At 39.3% G+C, this 13,966-nt stretch overlaps 1 protein-coding gene across 1 annotated transcript in view; it reads right to left on the reverse strand.

The window, feature by feature from the left end:
- Positions 1 to 13,966, reverse strand: part of TG (thyroglobulin) — a 366,261-nt gene that overhangs the window by 342,420 nt on the left and 9,875 nt on the right. Inside the window, exons 6-9 of the mRNA XM_072606558.1 lie at positions 8,746 to 8,852; positions 8,131 to 8,274; positions 7,280 to 7,465; positions 2,984 to 4,066 (exon numbers count right to left, since the gene is read on the reverse strand). Of these exons, the coding sequence (XP_072462659.1) occupies positions 2,984 to 4,066; positions 7,280 to 7,465; positions 8,131 to 8,274; positions 8,746 to 8,852 (1,520 nt within the window). The remainder of the gene's footprint in view (positions 1 to 2,983; positions 4,067 to 7,279; positions 7,466 to 8,130; positions 8,275 to 8,745; positions 8,853 to 13,966) is intronic.

Raw genomic sequence — 13,966 nt, forward strand, 5'->3', positions numbered from 1 at the left:
AGAAACTGGGGCATTAAGCTAGGTAACCCAAGCTACTATAAATGATGAGATAATTTCTTGTTATGTCTTGTGACTCACCAGTCATCACTGGATTATACTGGTAATAAAAATGATTAAAAATATTATTTTATCATAATTTTCAGGATTTATGTAGCAATTTAAAGTTTGCAAAGTACTTTGAAAATGAATTATCTCATATTATACTTATAACAATTCTTGAAAGTTGGTGCTTATTATTATCTCCACTTTAGAGATGAGGAAACCAAAGCAGACAGAGGTTAAGTGACTTGCCCACAGTCACACACCCAGTAAGTAACTGAGGCTTGATCTGAGGGAAGTTTTTCCTAACTCCAAGTCAAGAACTCTATTTGCTGAACTACCGACCTGTCTTTGGATATTATATATTTCAGGCTTTATAAGGTATGCGCTGTATTTTAAGACTTACTAAGTGCTTTTCTTGCAGCACCCCTTTGAGGTAAGTAGTCTAAGTAGTATTTTACCCATTTCTTTCATTCATTCATTCATCCATCCATTCACTTAATTAATTAATTTTGTTCAATTTTCTTTTCAGTTCTAAATTCTCTCCCTCACCCTACACCTCCCACAGTCATTGAGAAGGCAAGAAATACTAAATCCATTATAATGTTTTCCCATTTTATAGATGAGGAAGCTAAGGCTCATAGGGGGAACAGGACTTAGTTTATATTAGTATAGCATGGTACTTTAAGGTTTGCAAAACCCCTTACAGAAATTATTTAATTTGATACTCCTAATAACCCTATGAGAGATATTATTATCCCCACTTTACAGATGAAGAAACTGATAAGTGACTTGCCAAGGGTTATACAGCTAATAAATACTGAGGTGAAAATTGAACCCAGGTCTTCTGGGCTATAAGTTCACTGCCAGTCATATTATACTTATGTCTTTTTTTTGAAGGCTAGTCTAGTAAAGTTGGGAGATGCTCCTCATTGGATTCAATAGGCTGCTTCTCTTCAAGAAAGATATTCTGGAGTAAGGAGAATCAGTGAGCCATATGTACTTCAGCCTGGTTCCAGGCACAATTGTTGTTCCCTGACTTCTCTTGCTAACTATTCAAGAAAAGACTGAAGGATGACCTCTTAATAGTTCAGGATATAATAGGACTACATAACAACAATAACTCATGATCATTTAACACATGATGATTACAAATCATTTTATCTCTTTCATCTGGTTTGTTCCTCACCACTGTCTCAAGCTAGACAAGTTAGAGACTCTTATTACCATTTCATTTATAAAAAAAAAAAAAACAAAAACAAGCTTCAGAGATTATGTGATTTTCCTAAGGTCAGGTAGTATTAAGTGGCCAAAGAGATAGTAGAACCCATCCTGATGCTAGTGGGTTGCTACTTCCATTATCCCAAACTATCTCAAATCAGCAATTAAAAAGAAAAAAAATGGCACATTTTTCAAAGATCTATTCCAAGGCCATAAGCATCAGTTTGGAAAAGAGAAACAAAAGAAGAAAGGAAGAGAATAAACATAATATAGAATGCAAGAAGACACAAGCTCAGAAGATGTAGCTGTCAAATCTCAAATCATCTTCAACATTAACCAGAAGGATTTGTATCAAATTCAATCCCAGAACATGTCCCCAAAGATAGTCAGAACCATTAATGATTCTACATCTATAGGTGATACTTCTCTAAGGCCAATGAGAAAATACTTCTTGCGGTTTTTAATGCTAGCTAGACTCACATATTCAGGTAAGCCAGCTGTTCAGAATAGCAGCTGGGTTCTGGAACTGAACTATACTTCTACATATAATGCTGTTGCTCAGTCACTTTTTTAGTTGTATCTGACTCTTTGTGACATCTTTTGGGATTTCTTGGCAAAGATACTGGAGTGGTTTGCTATTTCTTTCTCCTGCTCATTTTACAGATGATGAAACTGAGGCAAACAGGGTGAAGTAACTTTCTCAGGGTCACACAGCTAGTAAGTGTCCAAGGCGGGATTTGAACTCAGAAAGATGAGTCTTCCTGACTTCAGGCTCAGCACTCTATCTATCCTCTGTGCTACCTTGGTGCCCTGTTTACATATCGGTACTCCAGGAATATTTTGGGATATTTCCTCCCTTCATGAATACAAATTGCAACTCTTCTATATCACATTTAAGAAATCTTGGCTCTTGCATTGCCATGACTGAAAAATTTCAACACCCTGAAGCCAATGTGATAGGGAGCATCTCCAAACTTTACTAGACTAGCCTTCAAAAAAAAAGACATAGGAATAATATGACTGACAGTGAACTTATAGCCCAAAAAACCTGGGTTCAGTTTTCACCTCAGTATTTATTAGCTGTATAACCCTTGGCAAATCACTTATCAGTTTCTTCATTTGTAAAGTGGAAATAATAATGTCACTTATAGGGTTATTAGGAGTATCAAATTAAGTAATTTCTGTAAGAGGTTTTGCAAACCTTAAAGTACTATGCTGTACTAATACAAAGCTACTACTGGTACTATTAACATTAATCGTCTATCCCTGGGATCATTAGGTTGTGAGCTCCTTGAGGGCAGGGACTGTCTTTTGCCTCTTGTTGTCTCCTTAGAGCTTAGCACAGTACCCAGAATAAAGTAGGCATTTAATAAATATTTACTGATTAATATTCAATCCTGTCCAGCTTGGTAGGCCTGACAAAAACTTCCAATGATTCTTAACAGGGTTTTAAAGAAGACAACTCCTGGAAATACAATATAATGGGGGAAAATATTAGATTTGTAATCACAGAATTTCAGAATTTCAAGGCAGTTTCCAAGCTCTGAATTCCAGTCCTGCTATTTACTAATTTAATGATACTGTGTAAGGCACTTTCTCTTGTTTACTTTCCTCATCTGTGAAATGAGAGGACAGTACTAGATGACCTTTGAGGTCCCTTATTGCTCTAAAGTGGATGATCCCTTGAGAAGGGTCTGATAGTTTATAAAGCCTGGTAGCTTACATTGCTTGGGTTCTCCGTTCACTGTTTCAGTTCTAGGAATGGCTCGACCCTCGGAATTAACACAGTAACAACTCGAATCAGAACATTGGACTGGCAGGAAACTTCCATCACTTGAACAGGAAGGGACAGAAAGACTTGACCCTGCAGGCAGGCTTCTCATCAAAACTTGTGCCTGCTCCCTTTGCTTCTCACATTCGGTGGGACACCTGGGTCGTTGGCCTCGAATCCTTGTAGCTGGGAGCTCCTTGCCTTGGGAATCCACACACCAGCACTCTTCAGCAAAGCATTGAACTTGGTCATAACTCCCTCCTTCAGTGCATGTGGGGACAAACAGCTCACTGGATGGCTGTTCACAGAATGGGGAGCTGAGGGCCATTTTTACTAAATCACCTAGACTTCTGGCTGTGTTCTCTGGGACTGAAATCACACTCTTCAAGAAGAGAAGAAATTCTGGTAGCTCCAGAATAGAGGCAAGAAACTTTAGCCTGTTTTGGTTTTCCTGTAAATTAATCTTCTGGCCAAAGCCGCCCACAATTGGCTGACTCAGATTCAACCTTTTCTTTGAATCTACAGGGACCTCTTCAACTGATAGCAGTCTGGTCAGTTCAACTAAATCTCCTTTGTCCTTGGTTCCTTCTAGGCCAATCTGCTGAAAAAATTGGGTAAAGTTGAATGTGCTTTTGGCACCAATGGCCCCAGATAAGTTAAATCTGCTTACATTCTCCAAGAATTTCCCTCCAAAAAGGTTCTGTTGGAGTCGCTTTGGGTCAGTGGTAAACTGGAGGGCAAGTAGAGCTAAGTCTCGGGAGGGAAATATCACCCCGATGGCTTCGCTGAGGATGACTTCCAAGGGGAAGAGCTGCTTAGCATCTCCCCTTTGGATGAGAGGGATCAACAGTCCAGAGTCTACAAACAACTCCTTGAAAGAAGGAGGGCAGGACTTGCCAAACCTGGCAACTTTCTGAGGTTCTTGTCTTTCTTCTGGGGCAAAGAATAAATTATTTTGGCTGAAGTGTCCACCAGGCCCAAAGAAGAGCTTGGACAAAGCCTGCTGCCTCTCGGAGATACAGGATCCTTCTGCACCTAGACCAGGAAAAAGCAAAGGAGAAAACAAGTCTTAGGATGGCCAAACATTCACCTTCACCCCTGAGAAATCTCAGCGCTTTCTTTTAGGAAAGTGTACCATGTACAACCAGAAAGTTAATAAAAGGGACAATCTGCCATTTAACAGCAGGATCTTTTCTTTTCTTTTTTTTTTTCATTTTGGTTGTATCCATGACAAGCATTTCATGATGAAAGGGGCACTGAATTTGAAGTAAGAGGATCAAATCTTGGCTCTGCCACTTATTATCTGTGTGACCTCAGACAACACATTTAACCTCTCTTGGCCTTAATTTGCTCATCTGTACAATGATATAATTGAACCAGAGAACCTCTAAGATCCATTCCAGGTCTAAATCTATGATCCTATGACCTCATGCTCTCCAATATTAAAGATTATATGCCTATTATGTTGTGCCTTAGGTGATGACAAATCAGACACTTTGCCTTGTTCCAAAGTGAGGCCACATGAATACTATCTAGTGACCAGAAGACTGGGCCCAATTTCCCAGTTCATATTCCATAACACTTTCCCTATGAAGAATCTTTGGACAATAATCCCTGCCTTAGTCATTGAACTATCAAGAGTTGCTGGAGAGTCAAGAATTTAAGTAGATTTAAATAAATTTAAATTTATGACACAAAATTTCAGTGAGGCCCTTGCTGCTTTTTAACAATCCTTCATTTTTCCTTACTGAATTTGGAACTTCTCCAGCGTTAAATGACACAGCCTAATTGTACTTAGCACAATGCTTGGCACATAATAGGTGCTTAATAAATGTTGATTTATTGACAGTTAGTATGTATTTGAGATAGAATTTGAGCATAAGACTTCTTCCTAACCCAAAGTCAGCTCTCTAACCATTACTCCAGTTTTATTCCTTCTCCACTACCTAGAATAGGAATCTGCATATAGAAGGTGCATAATAAATGTTTACTGAATTGAATTATCAGAATACCTTCTGCAATCTCATCTAGCAGACATTTTAGAGTGCTTACTGTGTGAATCATGCTGGGCATTGATAGGAACCATTCAGAACTTGCTCTCATAAAACTTACACTCAAGTGGAGGAAAGAGGAAGAATCAAGTGGAGGAAAGAGGAAAGAGGAGAGGTAGTGAGAGGAAGATAATGGAGAGGTGTCAGAAGGGCATAGTGGCTATAATAAATCATTTAGATTAGTATGTATTGGCGTACAATCATCAAGTTTACATCTGAAAGGGACCTTGCAATCTTATCTAATCACTTAATTTTATATGAGATGAAACTAAGAGCTAAGAAGATTAAGTGAATTGCCCAAGATCAGAGATGAAATATTTTTGCTGGAATGTGAACCACAACCCTCTGATTCTGAATCCTGTTCCTTTTCCTCTGCCTCATATTTTGTTTCTTATGTTAGTCTTATTTTCCTCAATGTGTTTTCTTTGCTCAAAGGTCAGAGTCAGTTAGGAGATGCAAGGGATAAAGCACTGGGTCAGGAAGACAGCCTCAAACATTTATCAATCAATAAATATTTGTTAAGTGCCCACTGTATACCATGCACTATGCTAAGTGCTGAGAATACAAAAAGAAGCAGAAGACAGTCTCCTCAAGGAACTTAAAATCTAACATGGAATGTAATATTCAAACACATCTGTATAAGCAAACTATATGTGAATTAAATAGGAAGTAATTAATAGAGGAGAAGGCATTAGAATTTAGAGGAGTTGGGAAAGACTTCTGTAAAAAGACAAGATTTTTAGGTGGGACTTAAAGGAAGCCAGGGAGGTCAGTAGGTGGAATTGAGGAGGGGGAGCATTCCAGGCATGGGGGAAGAGTCAGACAAATGCCAGAGCTGAGAGATGGAGCATCTTGTTTATGGAACAGTCAGGTTGCCAGTGTGGCCAGATCAGAGTATGAGTCAAGGAATGAAGGGTAAAGAGACTAGTAAGGTAGGAAGAGGCCAGGTTATGAAGGGCTCTGAATGCCAGTCAGAGGATTTTGTATTTGATCCTGGAGGCAATAGGAAGCCAGTGAAGTTTTTTAGTGGGTGGTGGGGTTAAATGATCAGATCTGAGCTTTAAAAACATCATTTTCATGGCTAAATGGAGAATGAATTGGAGTGGGGAGAGTCTCCAATTCATCCTCCATTTAGCCGTCAAAATGGCATGAAAATGGCATGAAAATCAGGCTTGAAGGGCTGATAGAGGCAGTGTCAGAAGAGAGAGGGATGCAAATGGGGGGCAGGGGAGTGTGAAATTGCAAAGGTGCAATGGACAGGCCTTGGCAACAATGTGGACATGGACAGTAGGAGATAGTGAGGAGTCCAGGAGGACACCTAGATTGTGAGCCTGAGGGACTGGGAAGACGGTGGTGCTCTCTACAGCAATAGGGAAAGTGGGGCAAGGCAAGAGAAGGGAGTAGTTAGGGGAAAAGAGAATGTATTCAGTTTTGGAAGTATGGAGTTTAAGATGTCTACTGGATATCGAGTTCAAGATGTCTGGAAGGCATCCAATTCAATATGCCAGAAAGTTGGAGATGCCAGATTGGAGGGCAGTAGAGAACTTGGGGCAAAATTTGAGAATCATCAGCATTGAGATGGTAGTTAAATTCATGGGAGCTGGTGAGACCACCAAGTGAAGTATTATAGAAGGAGAAGAGGACCCAGGTTCACACTTACTAACTGTGAATTTGGATGTCATTAAACCCCTCTGACTCAGTTTCCTTAAGTACTAAAACAAAAAGGATAACAATGATTCCTCCTCCCAGGGTTGGTTACCCTGGAATTTCCTTAATATTGTGCAAAAATTGAATGGACTGCCACAGATATTAGTAAGTTCCTCATCATTGGAGGTTATAGAATCGTAGATTTTGAGCTGGAAGAGACCTTTGAGATCATCAAGTCCAACCCTCTCATTTTACTTATGGGGACACTGAGGCACAGAGAGTCCTTGCCCTGGGTCACATAGGTAGTGTCTGATGCATAAATTGAGTGCAAGTTTTCCTAATTCCAAATTTCAAAACCAGTGCCCTATCCATCATACCAGAGGTTAGTTGACCACTGAAAATACTATATACCTAATATTCATGCATTGGCTATTGGTTAGACAAGAAGACCTTTGAGGTTCCTTCCAGACCTTCAATTCTATGACAGTGTAAAAGAATAAATGAACTTAATCTAATGGCCTAAGTTAAACTGGTCAGAAGAAAAACATACCACAGAATGGTAACTTTCCCTGTTGTCGAGTCCCATAGATTTCTTTCCCATTGGCATCTGCACACCAGCACAGTCCTCCCTGTTGGCACTGTACTGACTGATAGTCTCCATTGTCCTTGCAGGATGGAATATAGGCATGCCTAAAGCTAGTTGCTGCCCACCTCTCAATCTCACATTTTGTTGGACCTGTGGAAAAAATCCACACAAGAGGAAAATTCTGAAAAAAGTTTCAACATCTGTTGCATTGCATTTGGCAAGGTCCTATCTAGGGATAGGGCCTGTATTATTATTGATATAGGGAATTCCCAAAGGAGGAAACTACCTCTACTAATCTAGATGAGAGTCTTCTCTGCAATTTACAGTCTTAGACAACACTAAAAGTTTGAGTGATTTATCCAGACTCACACCTTAAATATATATTATAGGTGGAACTTGAAACCATGTTTTTGTTTTTTTTCCCATTATCAGGCTCTGCCATACTTCCTCCACAGAGTCATCCTAAAGTATTCAACAAAGGCTTAGACTTTGAGTTACAAGGTCTGATTTAATGTTGGTGTGAACTTGGACAAATTCCTTCAGCTGCCTAGACCTCAGTCATCTCATCTCCAAATTGGGGATAACAATATTGTGTTCCTTTACTTTCAAAGTTAGAGGCAGAAAAGCTCTCTAGAAATGGGAGCTATTGGAGAGTTTGTGGCTTATGTTTGTAGGAAACTTTTAAACCCCCAGCATAAACACTAACTAAAAAGACAAAGAGAGTCATCAAGCCTGCAATTACTTCCATATCCAAACATCTCCCTTCTGGACCACCAAGCAAAAATATCCACATCTTTTACCAGCTTATTACTTACATCGGAATCTTCCGGAGATGACTAACTGAACCACTAGAAACCGTCTCTGAAGTATCCGGTACAGGGTGGTTTCTGTGAAGGTGGAAGCAGGATCCAGACCAGAAAAAATGGTGTCATAAACTTCATCCAGCAGTAACTCTAATCCTGACAAAGAAAATACATATCTGAAGACAAAAGGATCGTTAAGAGAAGATCCCCCAATTTTCCCAGGCAAAAAGATCCAAAAAGAGATATGGCACTCATGGCCGTAACAAGATCCAGGACACAGTCTTACCTGGAGTTTACTCAGTTCCTGAATTTCAGATATAATGACATAAACTCCTATATCTGTAGCCCTGTCCTTAACTTGGATATGTCCTACAAGAATCTCAGTTTCTTCCACCCAATCATCTTCCCTCAGTTTCTCCTGTCCTCAAAATCAATTTTCTTCTCTGAGGATAGAAGTTGATTTTTTTTCAAAGCATTTGACTGGCAAATAAGGGAATGACCTCCCATCTCCCATCTTGCAGTTATGCAGTTGATTTTTTGAACTCAGGTACAAAAGTTTACTTTTATCTCAGTTAAGTTTTGAATATAGTCCCTCCCTACCCCTTCTATTACCTGAAGTGCCCTTACCTGTCTCTGCCAGTTCCCGTCCCTGACTATCAGCACAGTGGCAATACCCAGAAACTTCTGGGAATCTGTTTCTGAAGGAACTGAATGTCCGAAATGCCTCTGGGAACCTAAAATAGAATTTGATTTAAAAATCACCATTTCTTAGACTTCAGACTTAATGAGTTCTTTCTGAAGAAACAGGTAAAAGATAACCAGCATAATGTGAATCCCTTGAGGAGAAGGACATATTAAAGAGATGTTGATTGAATTGGTCTTCATTTTATCTTTAGTATAGTAAATCTGTTATTTTCTAATGGGTAAAAAAAGAAAGAAAATAACCAAGATTTCTCCTTTATAAAATAAATCTGTTATCTTGCTCAATACAGACAGAATTACCTATTCATTAGCAGTTTGAGTTATTTTCCCCCCACAAAAATTCTGGGCAAATCCAGCTAGAAACAAGTCATGAAAACCTTTGTCATTTGTTTCTGAGTTAGATAATAATTTGGGAGATTTTACACCTTAGCAAGCTTTGAAAATATATTTTACATAGGTTGCTGGGCAATCTTGAGAACCTTTAAAACTTTCCTGAATAAGAAAATCATATTCTACCTGAGGAAACTATAAAATGGGAATAGGGCCATCACCAAAAGCATGTAGTCTAAGAGAAAGAGACTGAAAAAGGACTTTACAAAATTAGTGACACTTATGTCTCATTCTAATAAATGGCTCATTCCATGGAGGATTGACACAAGGTTCATGGTTATAGTTTTCTATAAGGAGCAAACTGACCCAAAAAACCAACCCACAGATCGGAGGCCAAAGGGATACAGACCCATAAAGAGAAATACTGCACATGTTTCTGTCCATTCTCAGGTAAGACGGAACTGAGTATGCTCATAAAAGAAAAAGTCAGTGGTCCATTTTCTTTTCATTTGAAGCTAAAGATGATACCTTTTACACTAATTCTTCATAATCTATTATCAAGATATATCATATCATGTCATATCATATCATATTACATTATCACAATATGTTGAAATCTGCTCAGGACCACCATGTTCTTCTATATGATCCTTTGGGCACCTAGCTTTAACTTTTCAGAGACAGTAGTCCTTCGTGTATACTTACCATTATACTAAGTTACTAGAAAAACACTGATATTGAAAGTTCCAAATTTGTTTCATGGAGAAGCTTAGGGTCATTATAAGAATTTTGTAATTTCCCAGAGTTAATCTACTTCACTCTTCCCCTGTTCAATTTTAATTCCAGGTCCAATTCATTTTTCACTTGCAGTATCTACGCAAGCTATCCAAGAGATAGATAATAGCTAGATAGTTAGATGGAGGGATGAATGAAAGGATAGATGGATGGATGGATAGGAAGGAAGGAAGAAGAAAGAAGGAAAGAAAAAAGATAGAAATATATGAATGTACACATATATGTAGAAATACATACTAACGAATGTGCTTTGTAAGTTGTCCATCCAATTTTGTATCATAGTCTGGACAATAAGTATTCATTACCCTTTTCAAAAATTTTCCTGTGTGAACGGACTATGAATATCATTTAGGAGACCCTGTAATGTTTCAGGGCTTGATGTAATCAATACAATGTCATCCACCAACAAGAGCATTTGGAGGACTTCACCATGGGGAGTCTCTCTTCAGTTTGGATTGTATGGAATTTCCTTTGTGATATTGGCAAATACTTCTGGCAAATTCTCCAGACTTTTTGCCTCTGTGACATGGATGAAGGTCAAAGGATCAGAGGAATTTAGGTCTAGAACTGGAAGGTAACTCAGAGGTCATCTAGTCTAACCCCTTAATCTTATAGAAGAAGAAACTAAGATCACACAGGTAACAGGTTTCAGACTCAGGTCCTCCAACATTGGCAGCTAGGTAGCTCAGTGGATAGAGTGTTGGACCTTGAGTCAGGAAGACTCACAGATCCAGGACTGCACCTCTCCCTACCCCCCAGTTAGAGCTAGGCAAAGGTAACTAAGCATTAGATGGCTAGTGACAGAAGCACAGACTATTTGTTCTAGAGGGAAATGTACAAATCATCTTTAATTCAACGCCTTTATTTTCCAGGAAATTAAATGAGCCTCAGAAGGGGGAAATGATGACAATAACAAAGCTACCTTAATTATCAGAGCCTGGGCCTCCGTTTCCCAAACCAATACTTTTGAATACATCCTTATTGTCTCCCTGCCTTTAAATGCACTAACCAGGATTCAGCTGAAATGAGACCTGTTGCTAAGGAAATCAGAAAGAGACTGGTTGTCAAGGAAAATGAGGCTGGTTGTCAAGAGAGCTAGCTGAATGAGGCTACAGAATGATTGGTTCACTCACTGCATTAAGGTAAAAGTAATGGAGTCCAGTCAGCTACAAGGATTTTATGGCTAAGGTCCAGACTGTGTTGTTGGAAGACTCAAATAAAACATGGTCTGTCAACTTTAAACTGCTATGTAATTGTCAAGTATTCTCATTAAAGAGATGCCTGAGGCTCACAGTTCCAGAAGCTTGGTACAGGAATCAAGATCATGGCTCAAATCCCACCTTTGATGCTAACTTCCTGAGTGACTTTGGGCAAGTCACTTAAATTCCCCAGCTCTCAGGGGTTGTTGTTTGTCGATGATGAGTCGTTTCAGTTGTGTTCGACTCTTTGTTACCCCACTTGGAGTTTTCTTGGCAGAGATACTGGAGGGATGTGCCATTTCCTTCTCCAGTTTATTTTACAGATGAGGAATCTGAGGCAAACATGGTTAAGTGACTTGCCCAGGGTCACACAGCTAATAAACGTCTGAGGCCAGATCTGAACTCAGGTTTTCCTGAATGCAGCGCTCTATCCGCTGTGCCACTTACCTGCTCCAAAATACATTATTTAGACCAATCCCCTGCTCAGCAGGGACTAATCCTCTAGCTCCCTATCCTGGACACCGGAAAATGAAAGGGCCAACCAACAAAAAAAACCATCTTCTCTGAGTAAGCTGGTGTGATAAGCATCATGAGGTTACCAACAGGTACCTTTGATGGCTCAAAAGGGGTCTAGAATCAAGATTGCAAGGCAAGATACAAACACATGAGGAGGAGCAGATAGTTGATAGTTATTTCCTTCATTAAAATGAAGTAGGTTAAGTCTCCTGTTCATTTGGTTTTAAATCCTAGCTTTCCTACTTCAACTTGTGTGATTTTCGACAAATAATTTCATCTCTACGGGCCTCTGCTTTCCCCTTTGTAAAATTAGATTAGAAGAGATGATTTTGAAGATCCCTGCCTGCTCCAGACCCCACAAACCTGAATCTCCAACCTAGTCCTCTTCTAATAGTTCGGTATGGTACTTATTATCTTTATGATAATAATGTAAAAAAAAAAAAGTGGGCCACACAGATATCTCTATTTTAAGCTTAGTTTCCTAGGAAAGCATTTTTTGTTTGGTAATATCATTCTATTCAAGGGAAAAATGAAAAGGACATTGGTCAGGCAGAAAGGAGACCTAAAAAAGGTTACAACCTTGGGCAGCTGCAATTCAGGATTTTGTGTCTGTTCCATAAACGGTGCCAGGGATAAAGCCTGACCTTGGAGGAGCAGTTGGTGAAGCTCACTCCAGCCTGGCATCTTGAAGCTTCCTATTTTAATTCATTATTATTGCTAACTAGGTGAAACCAACTTCCTACTCAGACCTTCTAATTCCAGATCCTGGACTTTTCCCATTATGTCACACCAATTTCTATGGTGCTTTGAGGTTACAAAGTGCTGTGTGCATTTGATCTTTCCAAGGCACAACTACAACTTTGATTTTACCTACTCTGAGTAAAGTTCAAGAGGTGAAGTTCCCTTGTTCCAGTCAGAAAATGCTAAAAGCAGGACTCTTCCTTCCTCTAAGCCCAGTGCTTTTTTCACAAGGACTAGGTTCAGTACTCAAGTAAGCAATACTTAGGGAAAACTACCCTTGCATGTGCCATCCAGGGAAACAGAAACTCTGGGTGGGAAAATAAACCTAGGGACAGCACAATGTCCCCTTCTGACTGCGGTTAATTACTGCCTTCCATTGGACCCTGGGCCATACAATGACCAACCACTGCAAAAGCTTCACTCGCCAAAATTACTGGTTGCTGTGTCTGGCTTCCTGGAATCCACAGCTATTCCCATGGCCTCCCACCTGAAGGAGACTGTATTGGGGACATATTGCTATAAAGAAGGAAAAGAATCTCATCTTATGGAAGAATATATGGATATTGATATCTATGTGTTGATAGCTATGTATAGCCATCAATATCAATAAATATATCTACATATATAGAAATAGATATGAATAGATATAAATGCATATATAGATATAAACATAGTTTTTTGTTTTTTTTAACTCTACCAACTATGGTGGAGACATTCTAATTCCTAGGCTGCCCCCTAGTGGAGATAGGCAGAAAGTGCTTCTAGACAAGACTAGGTATGGCGGAAGCCATTCCTTCATCCAAGTCATCAGTCAATCAATCAATAAAAATTTATTAAGTGCCTACTATGTGCCAGGTACTTTGGTAAGCTCTGGGGATACAAAAGGAGGCAAAAGACAGTCCCTACCATCAAAGAGTTCATAACTTAATGAGTGAGACAACATGCTAACCAATATAGATAAAGCAAGGCATGTGCAGGATAAATAAGATATAATCAATAGAAAGAAGAAGGTGTGGAGAAGACTCCCCATAGAGGTGGGATTTTAGTTCCTTTAGTAAAGGAAGCTAGGGAGGTCAGTAGTTTAGGGGTCAGTAAATCTATATATTTATAGCATACTTAGAAACTAGAAAGAATTTTTAATCAACCCATATCATCGATAGGATAGAAATTTGCCTGAAAGTGCCTATGTGCTCCCAAACCTAGTTATTGTTTTGGTCTACTGGTAGAACCAGTTGTAATGCTAATTATGAGAGTTAAAGATCTTTCCTACCCATCAAGAGATCTGCCCATTAAGGGAAGTTTGATTAGGGGAGATTTGTTTTATATTTTTTGTTAATTTCTGTTGAGGCACTGGGTCAGAGGGTCATGCCCTCTGGCTCTGAAAAGTGTATAAATATTCTGAGGTGAGGTTGTGCTTTGGGGCTTACTCATTGGAAGTGTTTACTTGGCCAGATAAGACTCTGGGCAGCTGGTAAGGAGTCCCCTGGCTTTGATAACCCAAATGCTGGTGTTTCTCCCTCTGGTACTTATGTAAGTATGGTCAGACAGTTGGATCTGTCTATTGA

The sequence above is a fragment of the Notamacropus eugenii genome, chromosome 4 (genome assembly GCF_028372415.1).
Source record: "Notamacropus eugenii isolate mMacEug1 chromosome 4, mMacEug1.pri_v2, whole genome shotgun sequence".
NCBI lineage: Eukaryota > Metazoa > Chordata > Mammalia > Diprotodontia > Macropodidae > Notamacropus > Notamacropus eugenii.